Source organism: Drosophila gunungcola, assembly GCF_025200985.1.
Source record: "Drosophila gunungcola strain Sukarami chromosome 2L unlocalized genomic scaffold, Dgunungcola_SK_2 000007F, whole genome shotgun sequence".
Lineage (NCBI taxonomy): Eukaryota > Metazoa > Arthropoda > Insecta > Diptera > Drosophilidae > Drosophila > Drosophila gunungcola.
The window spans coordinates 1,733,769-1,756,524 of record NW_026453162.1 but is presented as its reverse complement, the minus strand read 5'-3'; the positions used below and the strand labels follow the sequence as shown (position 1 = coordinate 1,756,524).

Sequence of the window (22,756 nt, the reverse complement as noted above, 5' to 3'; positions counted from 1 at the left end):
AAGGGATTCACATATAGTGAAGTTACAGTATGGTGATTTTACACAGCGAAATAAAGCATTTGTGTTACCCCATATAATAGCCAATCTATCATTATCTCTGAAAAATTCAAAGTTATTCAAGGAATACGCAGGCTGGAGAAGGAAAAACGCAGTCGGAAGAACTTAAGAGTATCGAATGATACTACATCTGCTTCGTTTTTGGCAACAAAATGTTTAAACCACTTAGCGATGATACGAAAGAAAAGTATCCGTTGGGATCAGCTCTGAAATGACTTCTACGTGGACGACTGCCTATCAGGAGCAGATAAGATTGATGGAATTATTCAGATTCTTGACACAAATTTGTCTTCCTGTTGGTTTCAAGCTCCGCAAAATGTGCTCAAATAAAAAAAAAAATAGAAGAAAATTCCAAAAATGACATTGTTCACAACGCAAGCATTGACGAAGCCGTTGAACATCACGTAAGAACGCTGGGTCTTATATGGATGCGATCAACTATGTGAAATATTGCAAAATGGCCACTCTTCAAACATCACAAAAAGAATTGTCTGCTCTGATTTGGCACAGATCTTTAATCCGTTAGGGCTGCTGGCACCGGTTGTGGCTAAGGCAAAAAAATCATCTTACAAAACAACCAGGTCTCAGATCGACTACTCTGCTCAAAGTCCCGAGTAGCCCCGAAGGCGCAGCAGACGCTGTCTTGATTGGAACTATAAGCTGCAGTGTTAGAAGCCAAACTCACCGAAAGGGTCATAAAGAATCTGTCCTTTAATTCTAGCATTAAAGTATACTTCTGGAGTGATTCCACGGTGGTATTATCATGTAGTAATACATCAGCATCAACATATGTACAATAAGTCAAGCTCAATGCCGCCACGTATCATCCGCGAACGATGCAGTGAATGTCCTATCACGAGGTATCCTCGCCAGAAAACTAGACGATCATAATCTGTGGTTCTACGGACCACTATTTTTGCATGGCTCGACATGCTAATGGTCCACCGCTGGAAAGAAAAAAATATATAAGCTTACCAATTTCACCAAACACAATTGGACCAGAACTCTATAACTGCAAGCCCATCAATTCATTCCATAATTTGCAGCGATTAGCGCGTTTCTGCTACAAAAAAAAAACAACAACAACAACGGTAACGGTAACCTCACGAGACCTGCATCGCGCTCAAAGCTTAATTCTGCGTACTATCCAACAAATAGAGTTTGCTGCAGAACTACACCAATTACAACGTTATAAGTGCCGCATAGCATAATTGTCTACCGTACTGGACGAGGATGGTGTAATAAGAATCCGTGGAAAGAAAAATCAGCACCTTCTTACAAATCAAAGCATAACATTTTATTGCCGAACAATGCTCTGGATGCACCAGGCCCAAACTGATGCAAAAGATCATGGGAAACCTGACAGCAGACGAGTCACACAAGCAAGTCCATTTTTAATTTCCGGTGTAGAATATAGTGGGTAGCACTAACTATGAACTATCAAAAAAACATCAAAAGGAGCAGGGTAGCCACTGATAACCGCCTAAAGGACGGAAAATTTCAAGGTGAACACCTTAAGCAAGCATACATGGTATTAACAGCTCATCTGATTTTGCTAACCTCCAGTCTGCAACGAATACAAACAGACAAACCTATTAACTGATATTAGTCATCGGTCAATTAGTTGTCCTCTGGACTCTCCGAAGCAACTAAAAGAACAACTCAATAAAATCAGATATAATCTAGCACCAGTCCAAATGCTTCCGGTCTCAACGGAAGCTGCAATCGAACTATACAAAATCAGGCAAGCAGAAGGAAAGTCATCAGACACCCATGTCATAGTTCTCGTGAAACAACTTTCGACATGGTTGGGTCAAAAATTTATATAATCTGATTGGGCGGTTGATCGGCTGATATATGGGGTAATGACAATGCTTCAATTCGTTGTGTAAAACCACCCTCGTGGAGCTTCAATGTCATATTTTCAGTTTCAGTACCCAATTTAACCGTTCGAATACCTCTCTGGTTTCAATTCCTCACATTCCTTCCTACAGAATATACTTTGCCCCTTGTTGATGATGCACACGTCAAATTGTTTGATTTCGACATTTCCTCAGATTTTCCTGTATTTAAAATTCGTATTCTTTGGTCAAGGAAATCAAGCATTGTATGCAAAGGCTGTATTGACTTAGAGCTTCCAAGGTTTTGCTCATACAAAGCCCTATTTGGTATGACCAGCTTATTTTGACAGCATCACGACAAAAAATGGATCCTTAGTTAAAACGTGAATGCCTGGGCCCTTTAACGAGGCGAGGGATTCTATAATAGTTAGATATAGTTCTGGTCCAGCAATCCACTAATAACTGTGGTCGCAAGCTGTTTTGGCTTGTCATATGAGTCAACTAATATTTCCAATGCCTGCAAATTTTTATCTATTTCTATTTGGCGTATCATTCTTTCAGCATTCCTGGTCAATCAGGTTTTTAGGTACCACATCTTTTTGATCGCGGGCATATTGTTTCATGAACCTGTAGCGCTTGGTGCAGCTGCAGATGGTCCCACGCCATCTAGATGCAAAGTAATAATCGGCCATCTTGATCTCGGTGGCCTGGTTAAGATGAATCGGGAAACAGGGCGAATTGCCAGACAATCCCTGAGTGAGAGAATTTCTCCAACTAGGTGGGGAGATAGGTTGCCGCCTTTATTGCAGCGTCATTAGTGCCATTCCTAGTTTGGCATCCAAAGTGATTAGTTGGCTCAAGAAGTGGTGTTTAATATAAAGTTCAAAGCAAAAGTGCTCAATCGGGCGAGGCAACCAACAGCAAGTATCACGGCAAAGGAGCCCAAAAGGAATAGCCCAGCATTAGTGGGATTACGGCCAAGTCAGGGGTGAGTAAGAAGCGAATGAGGTCTGTTAGATTTTCTAAGGGGGCTCAATTTCTTGCATAGGTGTAGGCCAGTGCTGCAGTGCCAAAAGCCAGCAAAATCGCCGCTTCAAAAGGAGAAGGAGCAGAGCAAAAGAAACCGGCGATTAAAGCAGTGTCCGGCGCGAGATCGAGCGTTTCGCCAAAGTCGACCTTGCCGTTGAAGGTTTCTGAGTTGCACCACGAGAAGGGGCATAATATCTGCATATAGCCTAATCCTTAGGCCCGACCAGAAATTAAGCAGCAAAAGCTGCAGCAATGTGGAAAAATCAATGGAATTAAATTAGTCTTATTGTTTTTTTCTATTAATCTTTGGTGTGCGAATAGAGTGAGTTATCTAGTGAGTGAGTAAAAATAAGGAATGTGTGGCTTTTTTGGAGTTTTTTTGGTAGTTTTAAATATGAATTAGGCTTAAAGTAACAAAAAAAAAGTCAAAGAAGAAATCCCATGCAAAAGTACGAGAATTCCTTTAGAGGTTTTGGGAAATGTTTAAATAAATACAGTTTTAAGTTCCTTCCAAATAGCAGCTTTCCGCCGCCGAAAGCGCTTTCATCGATGGATGCTTAATAAGCTGTACTCACATAACTTTACTAACTTAACAACTAAAGATTAAGGTACTCATAGTGTAATCCTTTGGTAAAAATTGGTTTACGTTCGTCTTGCTATAAGAATTAAGCGTTTCCGACACTGCAAAGTAATGGTATGTGGTTACTCGGTCTATATCTATCGACACACCAAACATTTTTTAAAATCGATCAACTATTTTAGAAGCCATTTAAATCAAACATAATCAGTTATGTCATTGCAAGCGTTATCTCTTTATATGTTTTCTATAAAATATAATGCTTTCTACTTTATATCTAGCGAAATTCTTTGCTGGCGTCACCTGCCGGAGGTGGCAGAATTACGGGTATCTAAAAGTCGAAAGCGGTTCTCGTTCTATTTTTAACTAATTTGTTTTGTTTTGAGCATTTTAAATGTACAATTTTTGGTTATTTTACTGTTTGTTAATAATTAACAGTAATTACAACAATAATTAACAGTTAAAGCATTTTGACAGTAAGATTGGTGGACTTTAAATCAATTTTAAAATGTAACATATACAAATGTTGGGATTAGTTAAATGTTGACAAAGTTATATATAACAGCAAAAACATTATGCAAATTTGGGCAGATATGACAGACAATTTATTAGATTTATTTATTGTTTAATTGTAAATTTAAATTCTAAAATAACTTAACACCTTTTTTAAACAGGTTCAAAAAGAAGCCGCTCGTCTTTCGCTCATTGGAGTCATAGATCGTCCGCAGGACAACGTCAAGTACGAGGATATTGGCAAAATATGGGTTGAAGACAAGTCTTCCTCCTGGAAAGAAGAACTGGTGGCGCGTCTTCGAAGTGTTACCCACCAGCGACCATTCTCTAGGCAAGAGTTTGAGAGCTATTTGATTCGTAACAAGCCGATATTTGAGCAGATCGCACGCCAGTACCACGTGACTATCGAAGATATCCACTTTTGGCTGCAAAAGAGTGCTAGCAACGAGGGCCTAGTCACTTCCGCTTGGCAAGACAATGAACGGTTACACATCGAAGATCTGATCAACCAGCAAGGGCGCATGCGGCTGAGGTGGACCATCGAGGAGCTTGAACTCCGACTGGAAAACGATCTGAAGCACATCCAGGATGTCATTGCTCAATATCATGTGACTGTCGAGGAGCTGAGAAGATGGTACCAAAACGAGCTTAATCAACTGCTGAAGCAGCGCAGGATCGACCGCGGTCAAGGCCTTTGGTGGCAGAGTCCTGAAATTAAACGGATCTACTTAGCAACCCTGAAAAACCAGGGCAATAGTCGAAAGTTTCTAGAAAATCAATTATTACGTGACGTCCAAGTCCTGGCCCGAGAGTATCGAATCACTGTGGAAGAGCTGCGTCTATTTATTCAGGATAAGCTGCTTCGTTTCTCGGACATGGGATTTTTCGTAGACACTGGACGTCCGGACAACAACTGGCGCAATCAGGAGCGAAAACGCTTACGCGAAGTAGCAACCGCCATAGTAATAACTGAGCAAGAGCTCCTTGAGTTCATCTCACAGGACATGAAGTTCCAGACGCAATTGGCCCACCTCTATCAGGTGGGTCTGGTTCAGTTAGCGCCAGTGCAACGCATTTTTATCGGCAACATGGCCCGTGAGCAGTTGCTGGAGCAGCGCCGTCTGAACAATCTTACTAATTGGCAGCAGCGGGAACGTGACCGCCTTTACGATTTCATCGGCAACCAAAACATGACGCAGGTAGAGCTAATGAGCTGGCAGAGCCAAAACTCCCGCTTACTGCAAGACTTTTCTCAGAGGTATGAAATCTCGGAGCAGCAGCTCAAGGACTGGCAGAAGCAGGAACTTGAGCGCATAAAGCAGTTGGCACAATACTACGGCATGTCGCAGAGTGACCTGCAACAATTTCGCGAGGGTGAACTGCTCCATCTAGCCTACGAGAACCACCGCACCCTTATGTCTGTCACCGAAGTCCAAAAGTGGGAATCGCGTCACCAGTGGTGCCTGAAGCGTTTGCAGAGTAGATACGGCAAGTTTGGAGACGAGTTGGTTGCATGGCGTCGAACCCTTTTCCTGCTTAGTCAGGGACTTATTGACCTACCGATAAGCAGCAGCGCTGACGGTGGATACGTTCTGGATCCAGGGAGCACCAACGCCACTGCTGTCTACAAACCAATATTCTCCAAAGAACGCGGTGACCAGCCGCCGCACACCTACGGGGAGACCTTTGACGAGGGTGACGAACCGGGTCTAGAGGGCGAGATGAGCCTTCCTCGACCTCCGCATCCCTCTCCCATTATGTCCACATCCACGCCTGTTCCACAAAACAAGGGTGGGCCAGTAGGCGGGTACGAGTACCGGCGTCAGGAATACAACTTCAACGTACCAATAGGCACAGCCTCGTCCTCGGCAAGCGGGGGAGCCGCCGGATCCTTTGCTAGCGCCTCTGCAACCATGGGAAAGTGGAATCGGTCGGCTGGGGATGAACCGTCACAACAGGAAGAGGATCCCTCTGAACAGCAGCAGGTGGAGGATCTAGGATGGAACGGAAATCTGGAGGGTCTTGAACAGCAAAAGCAGGTTGAGGACCCGGACTGGAACCAGCAGTTTGAGGATCTTGGGCAGCAGCAAGCTCAAGTTGAAGATCAAAATGGATCCAAAAGCAAGATCCAGTTTCAACCTCAATCCTCGAAAGTGAGTATTCGATTAGTCATACACATGCCGAAATAAGCTAATAATCTCTTTCTACAGATGGAGGAAGAAGCGACCGCAGAGCCCTCATTCTGGGAGAAGCTTAAAGGAAAGCTTGGCTAAAAATAAAATCAAATAACTGCCATTTACGGACGTACGTTACTAAGTCTAGTTTTTAAAGATACCAATTGAAAAAAGTCTTAATTAAAAAAATGTAATATTTTTTACAAAATGTTTCCTTTATTAATAATAAATAAATAAATGACACTCAAATTTAATAGTTACACTTTCCTGAAAATAACATTTTCGTATTCATATTTAACATATTGTTCAGGCCACGAGGGAGCACCCGGTATTCCCGTCTTTCCGCTCTCCCCATCTGCTCTCCGCTCTCACCCAGCTTCCCTTTTCCCCACCACGAAGTCTCCATGAAGTCTCCACTGCGCTCTCAATAGCATTAGAATAAGTTAGAATAGTTAGTTCGATTTTCATAGTGAATAAAAGTGGTTGCGCCCAGACCCCTACCAAACACCGAAACACCTACGACTCGTCATTCAACTACAGGACCTGTGCACCTTCCAGGAACCTCCAGAGGACTCGGCCATCCCCCTCTACGTTCATTTTTGATCCTTCAGCCGGATATTTTTCTTTTATACCCCGCTTCGGTGGCTCGATCCTCTTCAACATACAACAGCAAGATAAGTACGAAATAAATTACTAATTGCCGGTCTCCAGTAAGTGTTTCGAATATACAATTTCGTCTTACTTTCTGGATGATATTCATGTCAAATCAAATTCCGATTTCAATCCGACATTACGGCAATCAATAACTTCAAATTTTCACTTTTCCACTTGCAATTTGTGTGCGGCCATCTTAATCGTTCCCCCCTTTGTGCATATTAATGTACAAAAATTCTAAGTCCAGTTGGCCGTGCATCATTCATACATCAACCTGCAATTTTCCAAAAAATTCCTACGAATAATTTTACAAACTCCTAAATTAAAAAAAAGTGTTAATTTTTTGCGCGTGCCACAGTGAAAAAATATTACAATTTTCAATTAAATTGTATCGGCAATATTGGCCCCCATTCGTTTTTGTTCTTTTTCACTGTGTAGAGCCTCCGCTCAAAAAGTTACATTTTACATTCACATTTACATACATTCTACTGTCCACTTATCTCCAAAACAAAAAAAATCACAATTACAAACATTACACATACCCGCCGGCAAGAAATATTAACTATGTTTCACCTCCCCTGGTAAAAAAATTACATGCAACCATACATTTACATTTTTCCCGTCGGCGCTGCAAATAAAATACAAAATTGTCCAATCGCATTTTTTACTTACATATTACTCTCTGATCTACTTACATTTTATTCTCTGAGCGAAAATACATATTTGCAGAGCCTTCAGACTTACATATTTTTTCTCTGAGCGAGCACACATACTTACAGAAGCTTCATACTTACATATTTTTCTCAGAGCGAGTGTACATATTTACAGAGGCTTCATACTTACATATTCTACTCTGAGCGAAAATACATATTTACAGTGCAGCCTCTTACATATGGTTATTTGACCAAAATACATATATGAACATTTGATTTCAGCTATTCTTGGGCGGAGGTGCAGAAAGAAACAGGTGGCTTATGCACAAAATCAATATTTGTTTTTTTTTCTCGTCTGGGTAATTCAAAAATTCCAATTCCAACATTCCGGAAAAGCCCGAGTCCATAAAAAACTCCGAGATACTATATTCATGGGCGGAGGTGCAAAAAGAAACAGGAGGCTTATGCACAAAAATCAACATTTGTTTTTTTTCTCGCCTGGGAATTGAAAAATTCCAATTCCAATTCCAACATTCCGGAAAAGTCAGAGTCCATAAAAACTCAAAAATACAATTTTTTCAAGTAGCGTGCCCCATTCCAATCGTTCCACACACCTACAATTCCGAATTTTTTTTCATCCAAACTGACACAAACATAGTGTGGCGAGATCCACAGCTATTCGCGAGCGTTTTTTGGTCTTAGTATGCCCGGTGGAGACGATAAGAAAAAGGTATCTGCTTCCCCCTTGAGCAAAACCAAGTCCACGCTCTCGCCGCTGGCAACCAAAAGCTCCAAGAGCCCACCAAGCATCGTGGTGAAGCCGGCTACGCCAAAAACTCCAAGTTCATTAAGTCCAAACGCCAAACCCAGTTCAAGGGTGACTCGATCCATACAAAAAATGGCTTCAACTGCTTACGAGTTAGCTTTAAATAAGTTCATTGCGGTCTCAGATCGTCTAAGCGATCTCGAAAGCAGAACCAACACTCCTGGGAACGAAACTCCAAGCGTTTCCATGCTCCAAATCCGTCGGGAGCAAGTCCGAGTGTTATGGGACAAGGTGGAGAAAGAGTTCGACGTATGCTCAGAGTGCATTACGGCAGCAGGCGAGGATGCAGCTTCCACATTGCTTATTCTCAAGTCAAAGTATAACTACTGTTATACAGTGTATAAGAGATACGCCGCTCAGCTCACAGATATAATCCAACAGGGCACAGCTCCGCCAGCTCAAGCTCAAGCCCCTGCCCAGAACTATATCTCCTCTGGCTGTCGGCTGCCTCCGTGCGACACAGAGGTTTTCTCAGGCGATTACTTACGCTGGCCCACTTTCCGGGTCCTTTTTACAGCGATATATATAAATAATCCAAGGCTCACGCCTGTGGAAAAGCTGTTCCACTTAAACGCTAAAACGAGCGGTGACGCGCATGCCATAATCGCAAATTCCCCTCTCACCAACGATGGCTTTCGCTCAGCTTGGGATAACCTAACTGAGCGGTTCGACAACAAGCGATTGCTAGTAAATAGCCAGCTTAAAATCCTCTTCAACCTCCAGTCGATTTCGCAAGAATCTGGGGCAGCTCTAAAGGAACTGCAAACTACGATTCAAGGCTGTCTGAACGCCTTGGAACTGTCCGGAATCCTGATTACAGATTGGGACTGCATTCTTGTCTATATGTGTTCGTCAAAGCTCCCCAAGCTTACACTTTCCTTATGGGAGCAGTCTTTGCACGATAAAGCCGCAATTCCAAAATGGGTTGACCTGAACACCTTTCTCACTGAGCGCCATCGAACCCTCATTCGCAGTCCAAAGCAACGAACGCGAGCGGGTCTTTAAGCAGAATATATTCTGAGACTAAGATAGTTCCGAAACCGAGACGTTGCGATCTGTGCCCAAGGGAAAGCCACCCTATACGCACTTGTCCACGTTTCCTCCAAATGACAGTAGACGAGCGGGCCGCCTATATCAGAAACAAGCAATTGTGCTTGAACTGCTTTGCCCGAGGGCACCAGCTTCGGGACTGCACAAGCACCCACAGCTGCTTCACCTGCCGCAGTCGCCACCATACACTGCTGCACCGAAGCAACCCTTTTGCCAGCCCTCCAAGTCGGCCTGATGTTCCCATGTCACGACCAGCAACTTCGACAGAAGGCTCAGCCGCTTCCGATGACCAGTCGGGAGTGCAAGTCTTTTTTGCGTCAGGTGCAAGATCGGTTCTGCTGGGGACAGCCATCATAAATATTTGCCACCTGCGTTCGAATTTCCAAGCTCGTGCCCTTATCGACTCAGAATTCGAAGCAACATTTGTAACAGAGCGTCTGTTCAATCTTTTCAAATTACCCTTCCAAGTCGTCCAAGCCCAAGTCTCAGGCTTAAATCAGACAGTGTCCGCTCAGTCCAAGAAGCTCTGTCATTTTACAATCAGATCTCCAAGTAGGCCCGCTCTGCAGTTAGAGACGTCAGCCTATGTCCTCCCTCAACTGGCAGGGAATCTGCCTTCCTACCCAATTCCGCAAGACTTTCTTCGAAATCTTCCCGATTTACCATTGGCGGATCCGAAGTTTTATGAGAGCGCACAGATAGATGTTCTGATAGGAGCCGACATTCTGCCTTCGGTTCTCCTAAATGGGGCAAAAACCAACATCTGTGGCTCCTCCTTGGACAAGAAACAATTTTCGGGTGGGTGCTCACTGGGCCAGTATCCGCTTCCACCCAGAGTCAGATTGCCACCTTCTCTACGCAAATTTCCCAAGCGTACGACAATGGCTTAGATAAAATCCTCACCAAATTCTGGGAGGTGGAGGATCTACCAATAAAGTTGGTAAAGGAATCCGATTCCGTCTGCGAAGATAATTTTCTCCGAACGACCACGAGAGATGCGAACGGCAGATACGTTGTAACCCTACCTTTTCGCGACCCGGAACATCCCGGGTCAGGGTTAGGGTACTCCAGGTCTTTTGCGTTATCTCAATTTTTGAGAAACGAGCAACGCTTAAAAAGAGACATTCCGCTAAAGATACGATACGACTCAGTGATTCAAGAATATCTGGATCTGAACCATATGAGAGAGGTCTTTCCTACCCACGATTTCGCCAGCTACTACCTTCCACATCATGCCGTACTTAAGCCTGAGAGCACTACTACAAAGCTGCGCGTAGTATTCAACGCATCCAGTCCTCCTGCGAATGGGGCCAGTTTAAATGATATCCTTAATGCTGGGTCAGTCTTACAGTCCGACCTTACCATTCAAATCCTAAAGTGGCGGTATTTTCAATACGTGTTTAGCGCCGGTATTGAAAAGATGTATCGGCAGATCTGGGTAGATCCGAAGCACACGCCTTTCCAGCGGATATTGTTCCGTAATCCTGATGGGGACATCCGAGAGTTCGAGTTGAAAACGGTCACCTTTGGAGTCAATTGCGCTCCGTACCTGGCCATTCGCGTGCTTCAACAACTGGCCACTGACGTACAACACAGCCATCCTAAAGCGAGTGATGTCATTCGTCATTTTATGTATGTAGATGATATCCTAGCTGGCGCCGACTCTAAAGAAGACGCTCGGCTCTCGATTCAAGAGCTACAAATTGCCCTCAACTCCGCTGGGTTTCCAATCATAAGGATATTTTGGCTCACATTCCGAGTGACCATATTCTGCGCTCCGATTTTCTGGAGATCGATGCCGAAAGCACGGCAAAAACGCTCGGTGTCCGTTGGAAAGCCACATCTGATGAATATTTCTTTGTTCCGCCCGAATTATCCGATGAATCGTCCCTTACAAAACGCCAGGTTCTGTCACAAATTGCCAAATTGTTTGACCCTGCAGGGTGGCTCGCGCCCTTCGTAGTGCGTGCGAAAATCTTCATGCAGGAGATTTGGCTGCAGGACCTGGGGTGGGACGACGAACTTCCAAGTGATCTGTGTCTGAGATGGCAGTGCTTTCTACAAAGCTATTCCGCCTTGAATCGAATCCGCATTCCAAGGTGGGTCTCCTTCCGACCAGAATTCAGAGTCGAGCATCACGGTTTTTGTGACGCGTCTCAAACGGCATACGGTGCTGCGATCTATGTACGAGTGGAAGTGAGGCATACGACTATGGTGCACCTTCTCACTGCAAAGACGCGAGTTGCGCCGGTAAAAACGGTATCGCTTCCCAGATTAGAGCTTTGCGGGGCCTTGTTACTGGCTGAAATGGCAGCAAGTGTTCTTCCGAGTATGCCAATACTCACATCCGAACTCTTCTGCTGGACAGACTCCACCATTGTGCTCGCATGGTTAAACAAGCCAGCTTGCCAGTGGACTACCTTTGTTGCCAATAGGGTGACCAAGATTACCCAGTCTACAAAGGCCGAGAAGTGGTCGCCTGTTCAATCCAAACACAATCCCGCAGACCTGGCCAGCAGAGGGGTAGCACTTCAGGAATTGGTCGACAATCCTCTTTGGTGGCATGGTCCCGCATGGTTGCAAAAGCCACGCAGCCAATGGGCAAGTCAGGACGACAATTCCCCAGCGACCGAGCTAGAGAAACGTCCCCTTAAGTCCCACGTCGCAACTATTCCGTCTAAAGATTTCCTTGACCGTTTTTCCAAGTTCGACAAAGCACTGCGGGTTCTCGCTTATGTCAATCGTTTCATCCAGCGATGCAAAAAACAAGCAACACTTTCTGATAAGCACCTGCTAGCGGCGGAAATTTCCGCCGCGGAATGACTACTTATTCTGAATACTCAGCGCAGAGACTTCTCCCATGATTATCACTGCTTAAGTGAAAAGCGCTCTGTGCCTTCTTCAAGTTCTATCCTGAGCATGAACCCGTTCAAAGATCAACATGGTCTGATAAGAGCGTGCGGTCGCGTGACGGCCTCCGACAGCCTTCAATATGATGAACGGCATCCAGTTATCCTTCCATATAGCTGCCCACTTTCTCGCCTACTTGTCCAGTTCACTCATCGCATAACCCTCCATGGCGGCAACCAGTTAATGGTACGCCTCATTCGGTCAAGATACTGGATACCAAAACTAAAGAACTTAGTAAAGGCAATAGTAAACTCCTGCAAGGTATGCGTGATCTACAAGAAAAGGCTACAAACACAGTAGATGGGCACTTTGCCGAAAAACCGTGCGTCGTTCTCCCGACCATTTACGTACACGGGAATGGACTTCGCCGGCCCATTCGAAATTAAAAATTATACCGGAAGAGCGTGTCTCATAACAAAAGGATATGTGTTAGTGTTCGTTTGTTTTTCCACCAAGGCCATCCACTTAGAGCCTACCTCTGATCTCACGACCGAGAAGTTTCTCGCCGCTTTCGCTCGCTTCGTTTCCCGGAGAGGGTGTCCTCGACAAGTCCAGTCTGACAACGGAAAAACCTTCGTTGGCGCTGCCGCCTTGCTTTCTCGCGACTTCCTTCAGGCTGTAAAAGAGTCTGTGACAGATGCCTATGGTCATCAGCAGCTCACCTGGCAATTTATACCTCCGGGAGCCCCTCACATGGGAGGACTATGGGAAGCTGGTGTTAAAAGCTTTAAAACACTGTTCTATAAGTCCACAGCCACTCGAAAATATACTTTCGAAGAGCTTTCGACGCTTCTGGCAAAAATTGAAGCTTGCCTAAATTCCAGGCCACTCTCCCCTATGTCCGAAGACCCTACCGAACTCTTGGCCCTGACACCAGGTCTTTTTCTTGTTGGAGGACCTCTTCTGTCTACCGTGGAACCAGAAGTCAAAGGGGACACCAGGTCTATAATCAACCGCTGGCAGCATCTAAAGGCTCTCCATCAGCAGTTTCGTATGCGATGGAAGGAAGAATACCTTAAAGAACTTCACAAGCGCAATAAGTGGCAGGCCCCCGCGAAGAATCTTCACGTCGGCGACATGGTTGTCATAAAGGACGAGAATTTGCCTTCCAACGAGTGGCGGCTCGGCAGAATTGACTCTGTCTTCCCAGGAGCCGATGGCAATGTCCGTGTAGTGGACATCCACACGGCACGCGGGGTTGTCAAACGTCCAATAACCAAAGTCGTACTTCTGCCTGTGGAGCCTTCAAAACTTCCACAATAAATTGGCCCACATTTTTTTAGTCCTAAGTTGTTATCCAAAATTCCTAATATGATTTCCCTTTATTCACCTTCATTCATCCATGATCTAGATCAGAAAAAAGGCTCCCCGAACACGCACCGAAGAACCCCTGGACGGCAGACGTACTCGAGGTATTAAATCCTACCGTTGCCGAGTCTGCAAGGGAGTCCATCCTCTACGGAAGTGTAGCAGGTTTCTGAAGCTGAGCGCTGAGAAGCGGCTTCGTGCAGTCTTGGTAAACAAGTATTGCTCGAACTGTCTTGCCCACGACCACTCGAAAGCTGACTGTCGCAGTGGAAAATGCAAGAAGTGCCAACGGAACCACCACACGCTGCGCAGCGTTCGCGCCGGCAAAAATCCAAAAAAAAGCCAAATCGCCCGACGCCTACGTCAAGGCAGCGCTCAGCGTCCCCTACACCAGCTCCGTCGCTTTCATCGCTGCTACAACGTCACAGCGTCAACGTCCTTCCGACTGCTTCGGTGATGGTGAAGACCGGAAGCAAGACTTTCGAGACCGCAGCTTTAATCGACCCTTGCACACCAGTGAGCTGCATCGACGCTTCTCGGGCCACCGCATTTCGGTTGCCAACGACCATTGTTGGTGACGACAAGGTGTGCAACGCGACGATACAGTCCAAATGCGGGACAACCAAGATGGAGGCCAAGGTGAGCATTCGCACACCGACTCGGACACTCAACGACGCCGTTCGTACCAAATTTAAGGGCATACAGCTCGCGGATGAGCGGTTCTATCTTCCCGCCACAATTTCTGTCATTCTTGGGGCGGACGTGTACCCCAAGGTGATCCAGTCGGGGTTCCTGATGGTCGACGAAGGACTGCCGGTCGCCCAGAAGACGGTTTTTGGGTGGATCATTTCCGGCGCCTGCCACCAACCTTAGAAGCCATCTTCTTTTGCAACGCTAGCGTTTGCAAGGGGGGCGGAATGTTCAGGCCACGAAGGAGCACCCGGTATTCCCGGCTTTCCGCTCTCCCCATGTGCTCTCCGCTCTCACCCAGCTTCCCTTTTCCCCACCACGAAGTCTCCATGAAGTCTCCACTGCGCTCTCAATAGCATTAGAATAAGTTAGAATAGTTAGTTCGATTTTCATAGTGAATAAAAGTGGTTGCGCCCACACCCCTACCAAACACCGAAACACCTACGACTCGTCATTCAACTACAGGACCTGTGCACCTTCCAGGAACCTCCAGAGGACTCGGCCATCCCCCTCTACGTTCACATATATTCATGTAATTGTTTTGATAAATTAATTATTTAACTTCAAAATTAATGCGAATCACCTTTCCTTTTTTCACATGAAAGATATTACAATTAATGACAAGTACTAAGAGGTGTATCTAAGTTGTCGTCTATTTTAAAAACTTTTTGAAAATATATCTCCACATCAGGACGGAATTATGGGACGGAGACCAACCACCACTAGTCTGGAGTTCACTTCATTTGTGATAAGAGTCTTTAAAAGAATACTTCAAACAGACGTCATTTACACTGACTTTTTAAATGCTTTATTAAAGGTTTTTATACTTACTTTACATACTTTTCAACTATTACAATATACCCTTTGTTTGCGCACTTGGCGCTTGTATTTGAAGTCACTAGTTAAAGGGCGAGAGCGGGAGCCAATAAAGATTTCGTCCGTTCGCTCTTGCGAATTCGCCCTGTCTTTCGCCAACTTAGCATAAGTTAGGTTCTAAGAGAAATTGAATATTAAATTTAGTGATCAATCGAACTTCAGCATAACCACTCCCTTTCCGTTGTCGTACTTTCGCAAAAGTTTTTACACAAATTATCGCCAAAAAAATCGTCTCAAACCTACTGCAGTCACAAGTTTCGCGTTCCTTAATACAAAATAGTATTAAATTTTCATGGTGACCCCAACGTTAGCGATTTGTTTTCATTTTTTTCGGTGGTAAACTATAACAATTACCAACAAACACACAAAAGGAATTTATTCGTGTCTGTTCGGCCAAAAAATTAAATTCACCAAATTTCGTCGCTGGAAATTTTCTACCGTTCTTTGTGTTGCCCAAGACGTTTCTTTCGCCGCTGCAACTTTAAATGCTTAATTTGCTGCTGCCGCTGGAACATGGATGTTAAAAAGGAAGTTGCAATTATCAAGTCGGCCAACCAGGTATAGAGTGCTAAAAGTTGAAAGTTAATCTGTGGCGTTTTGTAAATTGTGTTTTTGCCCATCTTTTATCTTTTTGCATTCGTGAAATAGAAATAAAAATTTGAATGTACTAACAACCAAAATTCTGCAATTGCAACCAAAAACTGCACATTTTACCCACTTGAAAACCCAGTATCTCAGCCATTGAAGGCAGTATTATGTTCTCATTACATGTTAAGTTTCCAAATATAGATTTAAGCTTAAAACCTAACTTATCCTAGTTTCAAACATAAGCGCGCGAGGTTGCCAGTGTTGATCAGCAAGATCGGTCAGCTGGCCAGTCGGGTCGAAAGTCGATGGTATCGATAAGTTATCGCAATCGCCCGTGAACATGCGAGCGTGCTGTTAAAATTATCGCAATCACCCGTGAACATGCGAGCGTGCTGTTAAGCGCCAAGCGTGCTGTTAAAATTATCGCAATCACCCGTGAACATGCGAGCGTGCTGCTAAGCAAAGCGTGCTGTTAAAGGCAAGCTTAGCGCGGATGGCGCGAACGTGCTGTTAAGCGCGAGCTTGCTGTTAAAGGCAAGCTTAGTGCTGATAACGCGAGCGTGCTGTAAAGCGCAAAAACACAGCGTGGCACAGCAATCCACTGAGATCGCTCTCTTTCTTTTGCGGCAGCCGAACAGGACGGACCACCAGGAAAACTCAGCGGAAGGAACCAGCGGACGGCGACATCAGATCAAGCTCAGGAGTAAGATAAGCAACAGAGATCAGAGGCAGGCAGTACTGAAGCTTAGGGAGAATAAAAGAATAAATAAAAGGAAGATAAACTTGTGAAATTAAAAACCCCAAGTGCCGGTAATAAAATTTAGTGAACTTCGCGGAGTGTTTTCGGGTTGGCCAGGTTGCTGTATTGCGTTTCCGAGGTCTATTATCTCTACGCAACGCGGACACCAAAGCTACCCACGTGCTACTCCAGGTCAGGCAAGTTCTCGTGTTGCGTCTCCGAAGTCTGTTTTCTCTACGCAATACGAACGCTTACCATACCGGAGAAAGGAGCGGGAAACTGCCGCCGGTCTTTTCTACTCACGTGCAGGTTAGGGACAGGCTAGTAAAATTTAGTGAATTTCACCGAGGGGCTTTTTCGGGCCAGTGAGGCTTCTGAGTTGCGTCTGCGAGGTTTGGTTTTTTCTACAAAACGCGGAAGCCAAAGCTGCCCGCGTGCCCATCCACAAGCTCCCATATTTTCGGTTTCCGAGGTTTACTCTGCGCAATCCGAACACTTTCCGGACGGGCAAATCTCCGCCGATTTCCCCGCGCCCCCCCTTCGCTCCGCGCAGGGCCCAGTCGAAATCCCCGCAAGTTAAATCTACGCCGGTCCCGTTTTCGTGTGGCGTTTCCGAGGTCTGTTTTCTCTACGCAACACGGACGACGAGGTCGGCTACGTGATCCCGATAACAAAATCCCGGCGGCAACTCCCAGTCCCGTTTTCGTCTCCTGCGTTTCTACAAATTTAACTGTAGAGGACTCTGGCCGGACTGAAGCCTATCCCAGCCTATGAAAAAGTCCTTACAGTTTGGCGCCCGAGCAGGGACGACCTAGGTATCCTGTAGGAGTTGGGTTTTTTTTTTGGTATTAACCGCATGGTTTAAAGACCAATGTCCAGCCGTGAGATTTTGTTTTGATTAGGAGCACCCAAGATTTAAAAGCCTAGACAAAGAGTAAATAGGGAAATCGGTACTGCCACTTACGACAACGCCAATCTACTCCGCAACTGCGCCGCCCACCACGAGCATCCCAGCGACCAACTGCGTCGCCCTCCGAGCGCTTACCCAGCCCGCTCACACCAGGAGCACCCCGGAGGCCAACTCCGCCGCCGACTTGCGCCCCATTCCGCACCACCTACAGCACTCACCGTGACGAGGACACCGGATCCCCCGCCGCCAGTCGGGAGACCCAGCCACTTCCACCTCATCATCCCTACAGCAGCTGACACCCAGCCGCACCGTACACCGGGTCGACCGATGAAAACGGACCTAGAACGAAAAGCGTCGGAGGACGCAGAAGAAAAACCAGCTTCGTCGACCGCCGCTCAGATCGAGGAGGGGAGTTCTCCGAGTCCGACGACGCATCCGCGACCCAAGCCATGGGGGTCAAGTGGATTTCCTACCGGCGAAAGAACGAACTCCAAGCTCTACTCAAGGAGTTCGGTTTGAACACCCACGGCCAGGTGGACGAACTGCGACCCGGCTCGCATCGTTCATCGGAGGGTCCAACCACAGCCCGGAGGCCATCTACCCTGAGTCTGAGGCCCGGAGGCCATCTACCCTGAGTCTCCTACACCAAAGGTAGTGTCCAACCGGTCCACATCACCACCCCAGCATATTTCAGCAGCCGCGTTGGCCGAAAAGCTTCGAGGATGGGGCGTCCTTTTCGATGGACAAACCGACCCTCTGCACTTCATGGAACGAGTCGAGGAAGGCGCTACAGCATACAGCGTCCGGAACAGCGACATCCCACGGGCCATCGCTGGCTTGCTATCAGGCCGCGCCGAAGGCTGGTACCAAGCCTACCAGATGCACGCCGTGCCCTGGGAAACTTTCAAGCGGGAGTTCTTGGAGTTTTTCCTCCCTCCACGGTATTATCAGCGTCTGGAGGATGCAATCAGGGCCCGCCACCAGCAAGGCGGCGAGCCTTTCAAATTCTATGTGGTAGAAATACGCCTGAGCTCGAAAGGATCTACGAGAACCTGCTGCCGGAGTATCAACTCTGTGAGGAGTCTTAAAACTCCCCACAAATTCCGAGGCTGCATAGCAACAGCGAAGGAGGCGAGAATGCCGGAGGAGTCAAGGGCAACAAGGTCAAACGGTAAACAACGGACCTTGGACCCGGGCAAAGCGGAGACACCGTGGACTAACGGTACCACGCTGGACATTGGACCCTGACACGGCAACGGCAACAGGGTCGAACGGTAAATTGGCGGACTTCGGACCCGCACAAAGAGGACGCACCTTGAACTAACGGTGCGGCAGTGGACCTTGGACCCGATCACGCGAGCTGCAAAAGGGAAATAACGGGACCATCACAGGCTATAAAAGGCGTCGCAAGCGCAGCACAGGAAAAAGTAATAGTGCGAGAATCAAAGCGAGTGCGTGTACGCGAGACCAGTAGCAAGTTAATCAAGTGCCGAGTACCAGGATCAAGATCGCAAAGTCGAGACGCCGAACGACTGAGAGTCTACAAGGCTGAGGCTTCAACACTGAGATCCAACGGGTGCTAGGTCGTGGTTAAATCGAGCTCAGGGAGTCCTTGCGTGGAGTCTGCGATAAAGGTGGCTGGGCGAAGAACCGAGTTCAACCGGCTAGGCGATACACCTTGCCGACACAATCCGGACCAACTTAGGGAGCCTGCGATAAAGGTGGCTAGGCGAAAAGGCAGAACGGCGTTCTACCTGCTAGGCGAAACACCTTGCCGGTCCCGATAGTGAGGTTCGCATAACATCCAGAGTCTCGACGGAGCCGTCACGAGGCAGATACCAGCAAGCAGTCGACGACGAGGAGCGACGCCGCGAAGGACAGTGACGAGGAGCGACGCCGCAGAGGACGACGAAGAGGAGCAGCAGCAAAATTCAAGCTAACAGCCGCAGATGCCGAAGGAGTTATAGCAAGCCTGGATATTCAGAGCATGGCAAGCGACGGCAGGCAGCGAGAAGGCAGCCGCGAGAGGAAAGAAAGCGTACGGCCTCATCCGCAGGACTACGCCAAGGTGGCCAAGCAAGTCCGAGAGTGGAACTTTCGGTATGACGGCAACGACAAGCCACTGGAGTTCCTGGAGGTGGAGTGGTCAGCCGTGACATATGGTCTGGATATAAACCAGATCCCACGAGCAATGCCGGAGCTGCTGCAGGGCAGAGCCCTAAAGTGGTTCATAGCCAACAACCGGCAGTGGGACAACTGGGGAGACTTCATATTCAGCTTCCAAGGATATTTCCTTCCTCGAGGCTACATGGAGAAGCTAGCGGACCAGGTCAGACAGCGGAGGCAGACATACGGGGAAAAATTTAAAGATTACATGGTGGACATGCAGACGATGATGCGGCCCCTGGGTATGTCTGCCAAAGAAGTCCTGAACAGGATAAAGGAGAACAGCACGCCGGCCCTCCGAATGTTTATCCGGCCGTACGAGTGTCGGCACATGGACACCCTGATGGCGCTGGCAGACGAGTTCGAGGAGCTGGAGGAGCAACGGGAGAAGTTTGAAATGGAAAACCACTCCCAGAGGACACAGAACCGCCCAGTGCCAAGGCCAAGGGCAGAGCAGGGTGCGGTGTGTAGGCGGTGCCAGGAGGACACGGAGGCGCCACGGAGGCATACGCCGCAGGAACACGGACCACCAGCCGATCGCAGTGGATTTATACAGAATCCGGCCAACGCGTGTCGCAGATGCGGGGGCGCGGACCATTGGACGAAGGAGTGCCGGAACCGGCGACTCACATTCTGCTGGCGATGCGGAAAGATAGGCGTCCGAACGGTGGAGTGCTGTTCGGGAAACGCGCAACGATCCCAGCCTCCGAGGGGCGGCCAGGGATCGTAAGGTGCTGCCTCTCAAAAATAATGGGAGACCTGAAGGCGGAAGAAATGCAACTGTCCGCCACAGTGCTCATAGGTGACGCGAACGTTAAGGCCACGGTGGACACCGGCGCGACAACGAGTTGGCGGACAGGCTGCAGGCGGCAGGAAAGGTTGGACCCACAAAGAGGCAAGTACGGATGGCGGACGGTAGATGCGGAGACGTAAAATCGCAGTTAGAAATTCAAATCGGACTTGGCACAAGAAAAGTGTCAATGGAGCTGCTGATCCTCCCAGGATTGATTGACGAACTGGTGCTAGGATGGAACTTCCTCACCAAAATCGGAGCCGAGGTGAAATGCGCAGGTCACAGAGTGATGATACCGGCGAGGGACAGACACCGAGGCTGGCTAGAGGAAAAACTGTCGGTAGCAGTCGTGGAAGCCGCGAAGGAATTTTCGGAGAAGGATGTGGACCAGTTTTTAAAGACCGAGTTGGAGAGCATGGAAGATCTGCAAGGCACGTCAAACGTGGCAGTACACAGGATCACCATGAAGGACGATCAGCCGGTCAAACAGCGGTACTATCCGAAGAATCCAAAAATGCAGGGCGAGATCAACGCCAAAGAAGACGAGCTACTTGAAAAGGGATGCATCGAACCGTCAAGGAGTCCGTACAGCTCACCAATAGTCATGGTGAGAAAGAAGACCGGGAAATGGAGGCTCTGTGTGGATTTCAGGCAGATCAACGCAAAATCCGTGAAGGATGCATATCCAATGCCGATGATCAACTACATCCTGGACCAACTCCGAGAAGCTAAATATATTAGCAGCCTCGACATAAAGGACGGGTACTGGCAAATACCGTTGGAGGCAGCCAGCAGGCAGTATACCGCATTCACAGTGCCAGGGAAAGGCCTGTTTCAATGGAAAGTTATGCCTTTCGGTTTACACTCGGCATCAGCAACATTCCAGCGGGCGTTGGACCAGGTAATTGGACCTGAAATGATGCCGCACGCTTTCGCGTATCAGGATGATATAATCGTCATCGGACGGACACTAGAGGAGCACATGCGGAACCTAAAGGAAGTATTCAGAAGACTGCGAGCGGCAAACCTGAAAGTAAACGCGGATAAGTGTAAATTCTTCAGGAAGGAACTTCAATACTTAGGGCATCGCATTACAGACCAGGGCATCGGGATGGATCCGGAAAAGGTATCAGCGATAGCATTGCTAAAACCACCGGCAAATCTCAAGGAACTACGGCAGTACTTGGGAGTGGCGTCGTGGTACAGGCGTTTTGTGCCAGATTTTGCCACGCTAGTGCATCCGCTGAACGCCCTTCTCCGAAAGGGTGTCAAATGGGAATGGACCGACGACCACCAGCAGGCCTTTGAAGCTGTCAAGGCAAGATTGGTCGCCGACCCAATTTTGGCATGCCCGGATTTTACAAAGCCGTTTGTGCTGCAGACCGATGCCAGCGATTATGGGCTGGGCGCCATTCTCACTCAAAATTCCGACCAGGGTGAGCGGGTGATATCCTATTCCAGTCGGACCCTAAACGGGTCGGAAAAAAGTTACTCCGCCACTGAAAAGGAATGTTTAGCAATCGTGTGGGCCATAAGGAAATTAAAGCCATACCTGGAGGGATACCACTTCAAAGTGATAACAGATCACATGGCCTTGAAGTGGTTGAATAGCATCGAGAGCCCAACCGGAAGAATCGCGCGGTGGGCACTGGAGCTCCAGCAATACGACTTCGAAATAACATACAGAAGAGGCCAGCTGAATATTGTGGCGGACGCACTGTCGCGGCAGCCCTTACCCGAAACCTGCCGAAGGTTGAAAACGAAGTCACCTGGTCAGTCAGCAGAACAAGCCGAATGTAGCTGGATAAGGGACATAAGGGGCAAGATAGCACAGAACCCCCAAAAATATCCGGACTATTTAGTGGAGGCCGACCGGCTGTACCGGCACATTCCTCACAGAGCAGGCAACGAGGATGTGGTCGCATGGAAGCTATGCGTACCAATCGGGTCAAGGCAGCGAGTCATGGTGGAGAACCACGATACGCCGACGGCCGGACACATGGGCAGCCGGAAGACGATCGCGAGGGTGGCAGCGAGGTATTATTGGCCGGGCATGCACCGCGACATTAGGAAGCACGTGCGGAACTGTGAGAGCTGCCTCAGGTACAAGCCCAGTCAGCTCCAGGCAGCCGGGAACTCGATGCTACTAGTGCTCGTAGATCGGTTCTCGAAGTGGACGGAAATAGTGCCAATGCGTAGGGCTACCACGGAGACGCTGGAAAAGGCAATCCGGGAAAGGATTGTCTCAAGTTACGGCGTGCCGAAGGTCTTAATCACCGATAACGGGGTGCAGTTCACGAGCAGGGCGTTCAAGCGGTTCCTGACAGAGTTGGGAGTGCGGCACCAGTTCACAGCCCCGTACACACCACAAGAAAATCCCACGGAGAGGGCCAATAGAACTG

At 47.6% G+C, this 22,756-nt stretch overlaps 2 protein-coding genes and 1 pseudogene across 3 annotated transcripts in view; all 3 read left to right on the top strand.

Annotated features, from left to right (window-relative positions):
- LOC128253195 (tiggrin) overlaps window positions 1–6,390 on the top strand; it is a 55,553-nt gene extending 49,163 nt beyond the window's left edge. For both annotated transcript variants that reach the window (XM_052981418.1, XM_052981419.1), the window contains 2 exons: window positions 4,179–6,170; window positions 6,228–6,390. In XM_052981418.1, coding sequence (XP_052837378.1) covers window positions 4,179–6,170; window positions 6,228–6,290 — 2,055 coding nt within the window. In that variant the 3' untranslated portion in view covers window positions 6,291–6,390. The remainder of the gene's footprint in view (window positions 1–4,178; window positions 6,171–6,227) is intronic.
- A 285-nt stretch (window positions 6,391–6,675) lies between these two features.
- On the top strand, window positions 6,676–14,605 carry LOC128253097 (uncharacterized). The gene is made up of 2 exons (XM_052981247.1): window positions 6,676–6,869; window positions 13,636–14,605. Exon 2 carries the CDS (start codon window positions 13,866–13,868, stop codon window positions 14,463–14,465), a length of 600 nt encoding a protein of 199 aa, XP_052837207.1. The 5' UTR covers window positions 6,676–6,869; window positions 13,636–13,865; the 3' UTR covers window positions 14,466–14,605.
- LOC128253208 (uncharacterized) lies at window positions 8,192–13,547 on the top strand (annotated as a pseudogene).
- Window positions 14,606–22,756: the final 8,151 nt, after the last annotated feature.

Coding starts and splice junctions, on each gene's coding strand:
- LOC128253097 (XM_052981247.1), top strand. CDS start 13,866: ATGCAAGAAGTGCCAACGGAACCACCACACGCTGCGCAGCGTTCGCGC.